General features: G+C 37.7%; 1 protein-coding gene across 2 annotated transcripts in view; it reads right to left on the bottom strand.

Annotated features, from left to right (window-relative positions):
* The window catches only part of DCP1A (decapping mRNA 1A), a 42,536-nt gene extending 28,084 nt beyond the window's left edge, over nt 1–14,452 (bottom strand). The window contains exons 1-3 of one of the 2 annotated variants that reach the window (XM_043885252.1): nt 14,236–14,452; nt 11,566–11,606; nt 9,215–9,342 (exon numbers count right to left, since the gene is read on the bottom strand). In XM_043885252.1, the coding sequence (XP_043741187.1) occupies nt 9,215–9,342; nt 11,566–11,606; nt 14,236–14,430 (364 nt within the window). In that variant the 5' untranslated portion in view covers nt 14,431–14,452. The remainder of the gene's footprint in view (nt 1–9,214; nt 9,343–11,565; nt 11,607–14,235) is intronic. The other variant, XM_043885253.1, reaches the window with a different exon arrangement.
* Between the last annotated feature and the right edge of the window lie 1,982 nt (nt 14,453–16,434).

The following is a 16,434-nucleotide window of genomic DNA, read 5'->3' as shown; positions in this document are numbered from 1 at the left end:
AGATGAAAGCCAATTATTCAGTTACTGGACACCCACCACATATCATGGCTGTTAACCATGGTCCCAATTAGTCATGCTGTCACTGAAGAGTTAGGGGGTGTGACAGGACATTTAAATACCTTTACATTGTACTTCCATAAAAAATATCAAAATACAGAAAAGCATATTCAAAATTAACTGTTTCCCTTGCTTCTCAAATGACAGCCCTCATCTTCTGAACGTATGAAAAGTGCAACTGACAAAGATCAAAGTTGTTGGATTATTTAACGCTGAGAAATTTTCAAAGGCTGAAGGGCAAGTCATCTGTTTCCCTGGAGAGTCCTGTTTGAAGATTCAGCAGCCAATTATGATCTGATGTCATACCTCATTCTGCTTCTCCTCAGGAGTGGTGTATGACACACACGAGGTCAAGAAAATCCAAATAAATCTGGAGCCCTTATAAAATCCCTTGAGACTTCTAGCAATCTGGTAAAATGTCACTAAAACAGAGCTGGGGGCCACTTTCATGCACGTGTCGTCTTTTTGATTCATTTATTAGTTAGATCTGACCTACTTTCTAAAAGGATCTGAGGAGGCTGGAGATTTTCTCAGTATGCTGCCAAGCTGACAAGGGGGTTTGATAAAGCTGTTGGCAATGGTGTTAGGACTCACACAACATTTCTGAAGATGGAACCAACAAAGATCCTCTAGACCAGGAAAACAAACACAACAAAATGTACTTTGAACATAACCAGAAATATTTACTCTGGAATAAGGAAGACTCTTCTGATTACAAAAGGACTGTAAGAACAGAATAGATGACATATACATAAGCATGCCCTGACAAGTGAAAAAACAAATGCTTTGACAGATCATTTCCTTTAAGACAAGAATAAGGCTGGTGGCTCCATAGCAATATCAAAAGGTTGGGAAAGAGACAGAAGAGAAAGTCTCTGGGGTGGAGGTTAGAATACACACATACAGGTGAAAAGTTACAGAGTCAAAGACTGCTGGACCTGGGATCACAACACAACAGTGTGGTAGGTGGCAAACAGGCAGGTGAGGAAATGCTGTCAATCTGTAAGTAAGGCTGCTAAGTATAACTGGGTTGTAGCAGCAGCTTAACTTTTTGAGGCCAAAGAGTAGACATACTTAAACACCACTGAACACTAACATGGCAGAAAAAGAGCCCACTTTCTAAAATTTAAATTATGTCCACTTAGTAAACATTGATTAAAAGACTTCTTCCAGGAAATTAAAAATGCTATTCTGCAAGCTCTTTAGTTTATTTTTAAATTTGGTACCCTTCTCTAAATCAAGTCCAAAAATATTTACCAGCAACACTGCTTCCACAGTTCGTTTTAACTGTAATTTCAGTATAGGATTCAGCCATATGAAATGACCACTAAACTTTTTGGGGGACTAGGAAAATAAACCCAAGAATATCACAAGTGATGATTCCTATTTATAAACTTTTTACTCTGTAATGATGGGTAACCCTGAATAAAACAGTGAATCATACTAGGATTTCACCTCTGCTTTCAGGATTTATCGTCACTATTGCCGCATAGCACTTGCCATGAATAGAGGATACATGGTCAACTTTTAACATCTTTACAATTGAAATAATAATAAATTATAAAAATTGCTTTCACCTGAAAACACTACTGGGGGGAGGGGGAAGCCAGTAATTGGGCATAATGAAAAGAACCTGCTTTGGAAATTCTCAACTGTTCATGGACTCAAGTTAACAAGAAGGTACCCGATGGAGGCTCTACTAGAACACTACGTAGTGACCTGTAACAGCTAGGAAGCATTCAAGATTTTTGATATGTCTGACCTAACAGCGTCACCAGATCAACCTTGGAGTCTAAGTCACTGTTTTCATGGTGTTTTACCTCTTCAGTCTACGTTATGTGACAACAGCAAGGCTCTTCCTTTATCTTGGTTCAGAAGGCCAGACGAATGCAGCGCCAAAGATTTCTTCCTCTTACGCTGATTGCAGAATCATACCAGCCACAGCAGCTGCTGCTGATGGGGGAAGACTGCCTGCCTCTTTTCAGGCTACGTAAGAAGCAGTGTGTACTGGATTCAAAGATCACAAAGTATGGACTGTGGAACTTTAGAAACTGTTCATAAAGTCTTCTTTTAGCCTGGTGGTAGAACTCACATTTTTTGAGTTGCCAAACTGTAAAACTACTCTTGCAAGGAAATTTCCTGTATTGTGCTTTAAGTTTGAAGATTTGCACCAAATGCCAACAGCCACCTGGCATCTCTACTGCTCGTGCCCTTGAACTGAGAAAGGACAGAGAGCAAGAAAAACACACGTACACACTACAGTATTTCTTCTAATAAAACTTACCATTTGGCAGCTCCATTTTCAAAGCTATGGAAATGAATCTCCCTGCGTTTTCTAGTGATCTAATTTTAATTAAAAATGCTCTATATCAAGAGACTGATGCTCGATATAAAGGAAAAGTGACAAGTGAAGCGGAAACGAAGGGGTACTTCGCACAGATTTTTGGAGGTAAGTTCTTTCAAAATATTAAACAGTAATAAGATTTTTATTTTCAATTGTTCCGGTGTGGTGACCTGCTGTCGCTGTTAAGCTGGTTACAGGGTGTCTATGCCTTAAGGTACCCTCTCTTTTCACATCAAACTTAATTCTGTCCTTAGACAAGTGTGTGATGGTGGTTTTAGCCAAAAGAGAAGTGATTATTTTACTCTGTGTGCATGTTAGACTTGACATCTCACAATTAAGTCACAAGTACATATACATATATGTACAACAAATTCCAGGTTACCATGTTAACCCTGAGACATACCCACAGAAAAGAAAATGAAAGTACCCTGACACTGATCTTGGGGGAAAGCACCTTCTAAGACAAACATACTTAGTGAGGTTTTGTTGCTTGTAGCCAGTGCTCACCAAATGCTTGAAGGAATAGTGGATAGTATGAAGCACGATTTCCTTTCTATGGAGATAAGTGTTTCCATGGTAAGATCAGAAATGTGAAGATAGTATAGTTACTTTTTCAGAGGCCCGCTGCTATATGGACAACTACTTCAGTACCACTTACTGAACTGGAGAAAACATTCTTCTCAGCATTCTTTTTAGACGAGATGGAAAGGAATTTAAAACTACTGGCCCAATTATTTCATTGAATCCATTTATTTCTAAGTTTTGTTACATTGTTTTTTTTCCCAGGAAACTGTCTATATAATCCAAATTTTAAACTTCTATGCAAAAAGTTCTTTACAGTGGTTTCTTATTTTATTCTCTATCCTTAGTTGCTATATATATATACACATAGTATATATTATTCCTAATATTGCCATTTATGTCTCTCCTTCTCTTTTTGCTGTTGGATCAATCAGGTCATAGAGGAGAGCTTTTGTTTTGCTGATCTGCTCTATTGCAATTCCTACCTATGTATGATAATTTTAATAAAAATTCTATACATACTTGAAAAAAATGCAAATTTTTGAACTGCTAGAAGCAGGGTTTTTTCCTTTGTCCATTAGACCAAGTCTAACTGTGTTGTTTAAATATCCCATAACCTTACTAAATTATCTGCCTTATCTGTCAATTACTGAGGTGGTCTGTTTATATTTCCCACTATAATTAGGGATTTTAAACATTTGACATGTAATGCCGACAAATACAAGGTACACATCAATTTAGAACTGTTTTTTCTTGTAGGCGATTTACTTCTTTTGTCATTATGGGATAACTTTTATTCCTGATGTTTCCTACCTCAGATTCTATGACATGTGATTAACACAGCTACATCAGTCTTGTTTGGCTAATAGTTACCTGACATATATCATCCTATCCTTTTACTTTCAACTCTTCCTGGCTTTGGCGTTTTAAGCTTTTTGAAAACAGCATTATTGGCAAATTCTGTATCTTTATCCAATCTCAGAATCTCTTTTAACTGGCAAGTATAGTTCACTTAACATTTGTTTTAATTACTGGTTTATTTATTTCTGCCATTTTATTAGAACTGTGCTATTTGCCATAGTTTCTATTTACTTTTTTCCTATCTCAATTTGTACTGGTTTAAAATTAAGACATCCTATTTCTGTTCTGCAGTGATTACCCTGAATCTTTTGATCAAAACATAGCTTGACTTACAAGTCTATTGGTCATCAATTTATTTACCTTCACCTCAGTCTTCATAATTTTTTGATTTGGAAAGTTTTTATCTTATATTATTGCTGTCTGGTATTTTTGCTTTACCTTTTTAGTACCTCTACTCAAGCTAGGCATTTTATTTTTTTATACAGTCAAGGCTTATTTTGTTTTACTGTTGCTTAAACCTACTTACTTCTGTATTCAATTTCCTTCTTTCTGAACTACAGCCTTTAGAGCTGCACTGGTAAAAATAAATTAACTAAAATAAATTAAGAACTTATAGTTAAAAACAGAGTTGTACTAGGCACATTTCACGGGTTCAACAGCTACCATACCGTACTGCTTTGGAAGCACATAAGACAAAGGTCTGCGGGAGTTAACTTCTGTTTTTGTTGAAAAATTTCTTAGTTTGCTCTCTTGAATTACTAAATAGATGGTTGTTTTTTCCTCAGTACTCTGAAAATAAAATTCCTTTGTCTTCTAAACTCAGTAGCTGAAATTAAATATGCTGTCAGTCTAACTGATGCTCTTCCTAAATAATAAATCTCAAGCAGCTTTGGCTGCTTACGTCTTTGCCTTTGATCCAGGTCTGTATTTATTTTGCCATGTGTCCAAGTCTGTATTTATTTCTATTTATTCTGCTTGGGGCCTTATTTTTTTGCCTAAATCCAAGACTTATGTCTTTCATGGATTCTGGAAAATTCTCAGTTATAATCTCAAATATTCCCTCTAAAAAAAAAAAAATTCCCCCTTCACATATTTTATCATTCTGAAATTCTTCTCTGTCATATGTTAAACTTTCTAAGACTTTCCAACCCTTTGTTCTCTGTTAAATTTTTCATTTTTCCCCTTTCTGGACTGCATTCTGGATAATTTCCTCAGATGTCTCTTCCAGGTACCCAATTCTCTTTTCAGTCTTTATAAATTAACTGTTAAATCAGGTAGAGAGTTTACTTCAACAACTAAAATTTTAATTTCTAGAAAGTTTTACTTAGCTATTTTTCAAATCTACCTGTCACTTTATTTTATAATCTACATCTGATATTCCTATCCATTAAAGTCTCTAACTGATCATATCATTAACCAAATGATAAAATTTGATGATAATGATAAAATTTGATGATATAATTAAAATTTCTGGGAAGGGCTGGCTGTTTGTTTTCCATATGCTTTACTGACTATGAATTATGTCTTTGCATATATTGTGATTTTTGGACCATGAGGCTTACCAGTAAGATCCTGTGGCAGTCTTGATTAAGAATATTCTCTCGAAAAAAGTTCTGCATTTGCTTTTGCCAAGTGTTCTAGAGTATTCAACAGGTGAGAATCAATTTTATGTTAATTTTTTGGCCTGGGTAAGAAATTACACCAAATGAGTATTATAACTTGAACCTCAAATCTGAGATATGAGAGAGGGCTCTGGCTACAATTTTCAGGGGAGAAATCTTCCCTCTAGTTCATAGCACAGATTGAGGTAGATAAGCTTGCCTATCACCTCCCTAGGATGATGGGCTGATATCTTCTTAACTTACTAATATACAACTCATTAAGGGACCTGGATAATAAAGTCTTTAAGATCTTTCAGTGATAAGACCACTTGGTTTAAGTCCAAGATAGAGACACAGTCTATAATATTTTAATTTGTAAGTGCCTGACAAATTACATATATGATGCTTCCTTAAGATAAGCAGGTCAGATCAGTGGTTTAAGTGATTTATCCAAAGTTACAGTTGGGAAAATGGCAAAGCCTAGAATAGAATTCTTTTCTGCAAACTCCACGGCAAAGAGTGTTACCATGGCAAACCCACCCTCAGGGATATCTTCTACAGCCCTTGCATCTAGAAATCATTTGTAAATTTTAAAAAGAAATGATTAAATGAGAGGCATACAAATCTACAGCTGCCCAAGTACGTTTCTGTATGGATCTATGCTTCAGAACTCTGGTGTCCAATATGGTAGTCACTAGTCTCATATGGCTATTTAAATGCAAATTGATTAAATAAACTTTAAAAAATCTGTTTTTTCTTGGCTGTACCAGCCACATTTTAAGTGTTCCACAGTCACATTGGCTGACTGGTGACTGCTATATGGGACAGTATCGATACAGAGCATTTCCATCATCACAGAGTTCTACAGGCCAGTACTGCTCTAGAAAGTGGACTGATGAAATAAGTTATTTTACTGTTGTAGCAAAGAAGAACGAACATTGGTTTTGAAGCTCAAGAGACCTAGATTTGACTTCTGCCTGTTACTTATAAACTTTGTTGACTCTTGAGCAAGTTTCTTAACTTCTCTGGGACTCTTGTTTCCTCATCTGTAAGTGGGGAATCAGAAATAAAGTGCTGGGAATATTTTTGCTTAGTAACTACAGAATCTGCAGTATCCTCAACCCTTATTGGGGTCTTATGGCTGGCAAAAGGTATAAAAATAAACTGCTTCCAAAAGATGCAAGAGAATCACCAAAGCTAAACTTCTAGCAGGTGCAAGCATTTGCTGTGTAAGATTTTACCTTTCTCTTGGGATGGTGGGGTGGGGTGTTAAAGAAAAACTAGGGAATTCCCTGGCAGTCCAGTGGTTAGGACTCTGTGCTCTCACTTCTGTGGGTCTGAATTCCATCCTTGATTGGAGAACTAAGATTCTACAAGCCACTCAGAGCATGCCCCCCTCCCCCTCACCAAAAAAAGTTAGACCTGGAAAAAGTTATAGCTCAATATTCTATCACCTCTAAAAACTGCTTTAAGAGGAAGAGGCTGGATCTGAGGGTGTAGCTGGAATAAAACAGGTCAGGTGTCTTGGTGGTATTTCCCATGAGAAAATGACAGAAGAACAGCTACACAATCATGTATAATTACCTGTATACACATCAGACACTAATTAACTTTTTATTTAAAGAACAAATCCCTAAACAATTCAGTAGCTTGCTGACCTGACAAGACTACTTGATACTTTTAAGACTAGGGAGACAAAACAGACTCAGCAGAGGCTTCAACAGTCTCAAAATCACTTTATGCGGCCCTGTCACTTCTCCCCAGTACAGAAAGGCCTCTAAATACTTTCCCAAGCTCTTCTTCTAGACTATTTCTAATATATCCACAGTATTGTTCTTGACCTTTTCAGGCTTGTCTCTGGCTTAAAAACAAACTGATGTGCTCCTGAATATCTTATTAGCAATACCAGAAACTGTTAGGCCCTTAAGAAATAATTCCATGCCTCAATTAACTGAGAAGCAGAATGATCTGGGTTAAGTGAGTCTTATGTTTAACTAAGGAAACCTTTGTTTCAACCTCTTGTTGAAAATCTTTCTACAATAAAAAGTATTAGTGCACTGTTCCCCTCAAGAATATTCTAATTAACGTAAGAAACACTTCTCATGATTTAAGGTCTTATCATTACAGCAAATCAATCTATGACACTATAGTGTGGTAAAACTTATAGTACTGATCCCAAGTAACACACGAGAAATTTGCTAGATTTTCACAAAATAAAACATTAGCCTTTTTTCTTTACAGTTTGCCTTCATTTCTTCCACACACGGACTATAGAAATATTTCCAGATATTTTAGGCTCCGATTGGTTAAATTTTGGTTAATCAACACAACACTAGAAATCAACTACACTCTGATAAAATTAACTTAAAAACTTTTTGGTTAATCATGGTTCACTTTTATTTGTGTTATCTTGCACTTCAACTTCATAGGTACCTTTACTTGTTCAATACAATTTATTTCAGGCTTATGCTAAATGGTAATTAAGTCCATGGGCCTCTGATAATTTCCCCTACTGACTACTTTACTAATCAAACTTATATTAGAGGCAATAGCTAGATTAAGTTTTCAGGTAATAAAAAGCAGAATTAAACCAATTTTCCTTAAATAAAAAATTGGATCTGTGCTGCTTTGCAGAATTTCCCCTTTAACAGAATGGTCAGCATAAAGAAAACAGCTATTTGAAGTAATTCTTACTGTTAATAATAGTTTAAACAAATCCATCCATTCAAACTAAGAAAGATAATTATCTGGACAAACCATTTACTGAAAAGTCAAGAGACAGATTTTATTTTGCTTAAAAGTGAGCTAGGGAGAAGAATTTGGGGCTTTTAATTTCAACAAAGACTTCTCACTTCGCATTCAGGGAATGAAAAGATGCATACTTTCTAGTAGTTTTTTTTTTTTTAAACATTTTATATTGAAGACATTCCCCCAATCCTAGTTACCTCGCACTCAAGTGAGATTCAAACTTTTATGTTTTAAGTTGGAAGCAAAGCCTCTCCAGCCGTCTCCTCAGATGATGGCTGCAGCACAGTCCCCTTACCAGCATTCCTATCAGCAATGCCAGACAAATTGTCTGTCTGCTGTTCCCAAACACTCATACCTCCAATTCCCATGTTGAAATACAAGAACCAGGTGTACTTTTTAGTATTTACTTCTTAAAAAGGCCACTCTGGCTTTGCTGACTACACCCAGCCATTTTTTGGTCTATAAAATGCCTGAAAGGACCTGCACTAGGAAGAAGCAAAAACGGTTCCAGTCCTCTCTCTCCAACCAAGCAGCCGCACTCACCTCCGAGTCTCAGCTGACTTACTGCCTGTCTACCCTGAAAGTTATTATACTATTGACATTAAAGTACAATAGCTCCTGGCCCAGCACTTGTACCCAACACTCAACTAGATAAATAGACTGAAAAATACCACAATCAGGGCAAAGACACTCCTTTCTTTGTGCACAGAAATATCAGTATCTGTCTTTAAGTTCTTTTGCTCAGTGGCATGGGCAGCCAATAACACATATTACAACAAAAACAAAGGCTGAAATTTATTTTCATAGAACAAATAGTAGGAGTATAATGTAATACAATTATATAGAATAATATAGTTAACTACTACTAAAAAATAAGTCACTGTATACAAAAAAAGTGTTTCAATTTTAGAAGCTCAATTCAAAAGCTCTGATCTTAGCAAGAGACTCACTTATAACCACAAGAGTATAGACCATAGTTTTTATTGTATCCTGAATTTCCAAGAATACTGTGCTGACAGAAACTAAAGTCCCTCAATTAAGTGGCAAACACATGAACTATAATTAACAGACAGATACTCACAACTTGCATTTCTATACAGAAGAAATGGTTCATGGAGCTGAAATTCCAAATCTTTATTCACTGGTTCAACTAGATTGTGCATATTCAGTCGATTCACAATGGTGAAACCATGGTAAGGTGAAGCTGACCTTAGATTTAATAGAAGAAAAAAAAAAACAGTAGTCATTAAATTTGCTGAAATATTATCTACTCTTTAGTTCCATTTTAAAGAATGAATGGAATATTGCATTATACAATATTATTAGCACTTAAAACCATAAACAAAAAATTTAAGTCAGATCATACCCCCACTCCCCCCCAGGAGCTTTCAAGGACTGTCCCTCAGAATAAAGGCCAAGGTCCTAAGTAAGGCCATCCACCCAAGGCCTTAAGTGATATGTGCCCCCTTGACTTCAACTCCTGTGCCTCTCCCCTGTTCTTCCTGCTCCAGCCACACTGGACTCCTTACCATTCTTCCTATAGGTATGTTTCTACCTAAAGACCTCTCTCTGGGCTACTTGCTCCAAATCTAGCTATCTCATTTTCCGCAAGCCTCCGTTCAAACGTCCCATTCTCAGTGAGGCCTACCACAGAACTACCCTTTCCAATGCTCCCAAGCTCAATACCTCTAACCCTTCTCTCTTTTTCCATACCACTTTTTTTTGTATTTATCATCCTTCTCCACTAAACTGTACCATGCAAATAGGATTCTTATTTTTTTCAGATAAGTACCAAGAGAGCCATATAGTAGATATTTAGTGAATATATGCTCAATAAAAATATCATTTATTTTAAATATAGTACAGGACTGGTTACAATAATTATTGCCCACCATCACAATGATTTTGCTTATATCAAACGGGAGAACTATTGAAAGACTTGAGCTAGTAAGAAAATGTTTTGAATCCTACAAGAAGAAATATCTTTGGTTCCCATGTCAGGGTGATTCAGCACACAATCCTTTAGGAACTTCTCACTTGTATACGACACATTTCTCTGTGTACATGGGAGAGGTTTTAGAATTCTATTCTACAGATTAGGAAACAAGCTTAGGATGATTCAGGCCTGCACCCAAAGTCACACAAATAAAAACCAGGACTCAGCTTTTAGGTTTTCTGATTCCAAATCCAGGCTTCTTCTATGCTAAGGTCTCTCCAAAGGGACATTCTGACATCTGGTATATATTTATCCATTTCATCCATAACATGTTCTCAGATTTCCGAAATAGTCTCTCTGGCCTCCTTTTATTGGAATCAATACAAGTAGAAGCTTCCATAAATTTCATTGAATCAAGTCAGTCACTAAATTTCATTTTCTGTAATTGGTGAATCCACACTGTTACAATAAGGCCAGGAAAGTGCTTCCCAAGTACCGAGGTTCTAATAACAGTTGAAGAGCTTCTAGAGATTTATACTGGTAATGAATACTACCACGTTAAGGGTAAAGGTCTTTTTTTTTTTTAAAGGAGAAAGATGAGTAACAGGGAACAAAATGTCAAAAAGAAAGAGTAACATTAAAGCACTTAAAAGGAAGAAAAAAATCAGTGTTTTTTAGACAAGATCTCAAAGGTGCACAACACAATTTAGAAGAATATTTGACAAATTCTTGTTGCAATCCATAAATAATTTACCACATACACACACACACACGAAAAAAACCAGGTATCAGTAATCCCACTGAGTTTCCTAAGCTTTAGAAACCAAGAGAAGGCATCTATCCCAATCAGAGCAAGGGTTAAGAGGGATCCAGGAAAACAAGAAACTCCAATGACTAACATACCCTGTCAATTGCCTTTAGGCCAAGAAAGTTGCCAAACAAAACCAAACCTGCAATTCACAAACCAATCATGTTTAAGACAATTAATTCTCAGAAAAGCTGCAAGTTAAAAATGTGCAGTTATGAGTAATCCAGACTTTCTAAAGGACTCTCGAACTACAAATACATATTACTAGACATTGTACACAACTCAAAACTTTTGGGTAGTTGGAATGGGTAAAGAACCAGAGTCTTAGAAGATAACCTTTTTGTTCAGTAATCACAGAATAGTTAGTCCCTGTATTATATTTTTCTCAGTTACATATCTCTGTTTTCCTAATATGGGGGGAAGGAGAAAGGCATCTGTTTAGATTCATTCATTACTACAAAATGTTTTTTATTTTGCTAGGTTCCTAAATAAGTTCTGTTTGATTCTGAATCACAGGAACTGTCAAAGAAGGGACATTACTTGGTTAAGATTTCACAGCAAGGGATGGGTGAATACTTGGAAGGGTTAAGCAGGAAGGTTCCAAAGACAAATTACAATAGGCCTGAATCACTCTATATGACATTGTTCACCATCAAATTTTAAAAAAATAGTTTTTTTTAAAGCTTACCTTCGATATACAAATAAGGTCCCTTCTATATCGGTCTTCTCCTGTAACAGATAATGAGTCAATTAGCTTTTTTCCCCATAATCTAACCCCAAGTTGTCCCAATGGAGAAGTGCTTCATGTTTAAGATCAACTTATTTATTTTAAAATTAATTATTCTCAAATTAATTAATTAATTTTAAAATTAATTACTCTCCACAAACTACTGTTACCAGTTTTTTTTGTATCTTTTCTAGTCTACTGATGCATGTTAACTGATATGCAATGTTATCCAGCAACATGCCTGCATCTATAGTAACTTTCCTTTTCTTTTTTAAAATTTAAAAGGAGGAAAAAATCTAAAATTAGCTTTCATTTTTTAAAACTAAAATGTTTTAGCCAAATATCTTAATTTTAAAGCCAAAGTCTGTACACAGTCATTACTTCACCTTTTAAGTTTATCAAAGTTAGTAGGAGGAAAAAAAAAGAAATTTTATCTTACAGGACACTGTTTCATCACTTGGGAGATTTTTGCATATTTTCATGAGTTGCAAATTTTGTGGTTAGTTAAGAGCTACTGTCAAACACAATTAGTTTGTTATTCTTAGACCTTTGTTGAAGAATCATGAATACTGAAATTATACTTAGTATAATTTTTAGAGCTCTTACAAATAATTTAAAACTTTTTTTTTAGCTTAAAGTAAACATTTTGATTAAAAAAGTACAATTCATCATCTTTCATTTGCTGTGACAAGTGTATTTAGGTTTTAAACAGTTACAATGTTTTAAAAAAAAAGAAAAAAAATTAGTCTACAGTTCACAGTCCAGATAGGATCTAGTTTAATACAATCAGCAAACTATTAGCAAACTTAAATGTTAGTCATATAGAATTGAATTTGGTGGGATGAAAAAAAGAACTTTAAAAGATATTTACCATCTTGATTTCTAACTCAAACATCATCATGGAATTTTTCCTTACGTATTTCTTGCCTTTCAAACTTTAATATAAGAAATTGGTAATCAACTGCTTCACAATTAAAGAAAATTTACCCAAATAAACAATTATGTAAAGTTACAAATCACTGCCATGATATAAATGAATAATGGCAGCTTAGTTTTCAGTTCAGGTTATTTCAGTTTGTATTTTGTATTTAAAGAAGAATGGCACAATTAAAATTCCAAAATATTGGAAGTCTGTGACAAACTAGAAATAATAGCTTGTCAGTAATAAGCCCATGCTCCAAATATTCACCATTTGTCTGCAATCCACATTCCAAAAATTTTTATGTACAGCAAGAAAAGAAAAATGGTCCAAAACAATTTAAACTAAAGCAATATCTAATAAAACAGTCACACTTAAAAAAAAAAATCTATAATTTTGTTCTGTGTGGCTTGCCATACCTCCTTCTATTCCAGGAGGTGGAGGAAAGCAGATACAAAGTGAAGGAAAGCAGATACAAAGTATAACAAGATGACTTTGAAAACTCTCCACATCTGATTTAACTGTTTATAAATGCGAAATGATTTTTCACAAAATTAATGATTAAATGTAACCCATGTATCTGCATTATGTTGTAAAGGATATATTATAATAATCTTTCCGTTTGTTAGTACAAGGACTTCAATCCTTATTGAAACGTGAACGTGAATCATTTATTAATTCAATCCAACAGACATTTACAGATTACTTTCTAAATAAAGCCTATATAACTAAATGAGTCAATCAATTAGATTCATATTTTTAAGGGAAATGATGTTACGTTTATTTATGTATATTTTATTTAGCCACTTGCGTGGCTTGTTAGATCTTAGTTCCCTGACCAAGGATCGAACTCTTGCCCCCTGCAGTAGAAGCGGGGAGTCCTAACCACTGGACCGCCAGGGAAGTCTCGAAATTCTGTCATGTAAACAACCGAAGCTTCAAACCAGCTAACAAATCAGTAAACTAACTGAATGTAACTTTTTGCAACCTATCTCGTGCAAAAAAATGCAAAAAGTACTTAGTTTGATGAGAGCATTCGGAGGTGACATCACCAGCAGCATAGATGAAACAAACACGGGGTCTCTTATCCAAAGGTTTCAAGGTAACGAAATTAACATGCAAGCCCTTTTCCTAAGTGTCTCGAAATCTTTTCCAAACTCTGGAAACAGTGTAGTTTGATAAATGCGGGACTTATCCCCACCCTCTCGCCTTTCCAAGAACTGAAACTAATTGGATTTCAAGCTTTAAATCCTAATAACCTCTGCGAAAGGGGTTCTGATTTATCTATCTGTTGGGGGGAGAGGAGTGTTTACTTTATAGATTATGTATATATAATTTATCTAACAACTCTCAACGCTTCAGACAATCTTAGAGGTATCTTTCTGACTCCATCGGTCTCGTATCCTCCAACACACCTGCAAAGAAGGGAGGTCGCCCACATCCTCGAACTGGACCCCTGGGGACTGATCCTTCTTCAACCCTCCCCCCTATCAGCTTTCCCCCCGGATGTCTGGACCTACTTCCCTCTCTCCTCTCACCCAATCCCCAGCGGCGCCGACACCTCTCAGGCGCCGGCCAGGCTCTCCTCCAGTCGCTGGCCTTGCCTCCGCCACTCTGGCCTCCCGCATCGCCCCCCTACCCAGGTCGGTCGGCGCGGCCCCTTTAAGAGGAGGCGGCCGGGAGAGCGACTTCAGCGGCCTAGCTGCACTCACCCACTGGTTGGCCTTGGGGCAGAAGGTGTACAGTGCGACCTGGCCCGTGAGGTCTGCGATGCTGGTGATGTAGGGGTCGTGTTGCTTCAGGGCCGCTAGGCTCATCTCTTGCCCAGCTCGACTCAGCGACTCCATCTTGAATTCCGGAGCCGAGCCCCTCTGGCGGGGGCGGAGTCGAGGACAGGAAGGTGCCATGGATGCAAAGTTCCCCCAGCTGCGTCAGCACCTTCAATTTCCGCCTCTCCACCGGGCCTCGCGGCGAGGTGGTACGGCAGCTATTATGCTCCGCTAAACCCATGCCCGGGGAGCCGGGTTCCGGGGTCGTCAGGTCCCAGTGGACTGACGGTTCGAGGTTGTGTCCGCCGCCGCGTGGCGGAGCAGAAAGGCCTGGGCGCAGGTTCTTCTTTTCCGCGGGCTGAAAGGTATCGGCGCTCGGATCAAGGCCGCTCTGGAGCTTTCTCACTGTTCCTGCCGGATTAGTTTCCCGCGGCCGCAGACTGGAAACCTAGCTGCGTCAAGGCAGGGCTTCACGGGCGATTTAGAAAACAGAAAAGCGGGGAGAAATGGGGGGGGGGGACCCCGGAAAGTACCCTAGATCGCAGATCTATTAGTGTTTTTATAAAGGAAGTTTTTGAAAAAGCCAAACTAGCCCGTCTGTAACTACACAGAAATGTCTTTTATTGTCAACTTATTTCCTTCCTCTGAATCCCACGAAAATCTTTATCCAGTTTTGGAAAGAACCCGTGAAAACTTTGCCGTGCATCGTTTAAAGCTTCAAAACTAACTCATCCTTTTAGCAAACATCTGCTTAATATTTTAAGGCATTTTTAAAGAGCCAGTTACTAGTTAAAGAGTAAAAGCGTGGAAGATAAAGGGAGCTCTGCCCCTCCCCCGCCCCCTCCCCCGACTTGTTAAAAAAAGAAAAAACCTTTTCTTATACTTAAAAGATAACCGAAAAAAAAAAAGAAAGATAACCGAGAGGTGTCTGTGGCTGCTCAGTGGTTGACTCCACCCTTCCAGCGCACCGGGTGTAGGTTGAATTTTTTTTGACTAAAAAAACGTGTAATAGTTGTATTGTTTATGATTTTACATCCCGAGGTCATTATCGGAAAGATACTTCATGTTTTACATTCTTGGCAGAATCACGTTACATGTACAAATGCAGACAAGGAAACATATTCATTTACTGTTTCTTTAGCAAGTATTTTTGTTAGTTGCTCAGCCCTGTCCGACTTTTGGCAATCCCATGGACTGTAGCCCACCAGGCTCCTCTGTCCATGGCGTTCTCCAGGCAAGAATACTAGAGTGGATTGCCATTCCCTTCTCCATCAGTTCAGTTCAGTCCCTCAGTCGTGTCTGACTCTGCGACACTGTGAACCGCAGCAGGCCAGGCCTTCCTGTCCATCATCAACTCCTGGAGATTACCCAAACGCTTGTCCATTGAGTCCTGCCATCCAACCGACTCATTCTTTGTCATCCCTTCTCCTCCTGCCCTCAATCTCTTCCAGCATCAGGGCCTCTTCAAATGAGTCAGATCTTCGCATCAGGTGGCCAAAGTGTTGGAGTTTCAGCTTCAACATCAGTACTTCCAGTGAACACTCAGGACTGATCTCCCCCAGGATGGACTGGTTGGATCTCCTTGCAATCCAGGGGACTCTCAAGAGTCTTCTCCAACACCACAGTTCGAAAGCATCAATTCTTTGGTGCTCAGCTTTCTTTATAGTCCAACTCTCACATCCATACATGACCACTGGAAAAACCATAGCCTTGACTAGACAGACCTTTGTTGACAAAGTAATGTCTCTGCTTTTTAATATGCTGTCTAGTTTGGTCATAACTTTCCTTCCAAGGATCAAGTGTCTTTTAATTTCATGGCTGCAGTCACCGTCTGCAGGGATTTTGGAGCCCCCAAAAATAAAGTCAGCCACTGTTTCCACTGTTTCCCCATCTATTTGCCATGAAGTGATGGGACTGGATGCCATGATCTTAGTTTTCTGAATGTTGAGCTTTAAGCCAACTTTTGCACTCTCCTCTTTCACTTTCATCAAGAGGCTCTTTAGTTCTTCACTTTCTGCTACAAGGGTGGTGTCATCTGCATATATGAGGTTATTGATATTTCTCTGGGCAATCTTGATTCCAGCTTGTGCTTCCTCCAACCCAGCGTTTCTCATGATGTACTCTGCATATAAATTAAATAAG

This window comes from Cervus elaphus, chromosome 24 (assembly GCF_910594005.1).
Source record: "Cervus elaphus chromosome 24, mCerEla1.1, whole genome shotgun sequence".
NCBI lineage: Eukaryota > Metazoa > Chordata > Mammalia > Artiodactyla > Cervidae > Cervus > Cervus elaphus.
The sequence above is the reverse complement of the archived record's forward strand: the minus strand, read 5'-3'. Positions and strand labels throughout refer to the sequence as shown.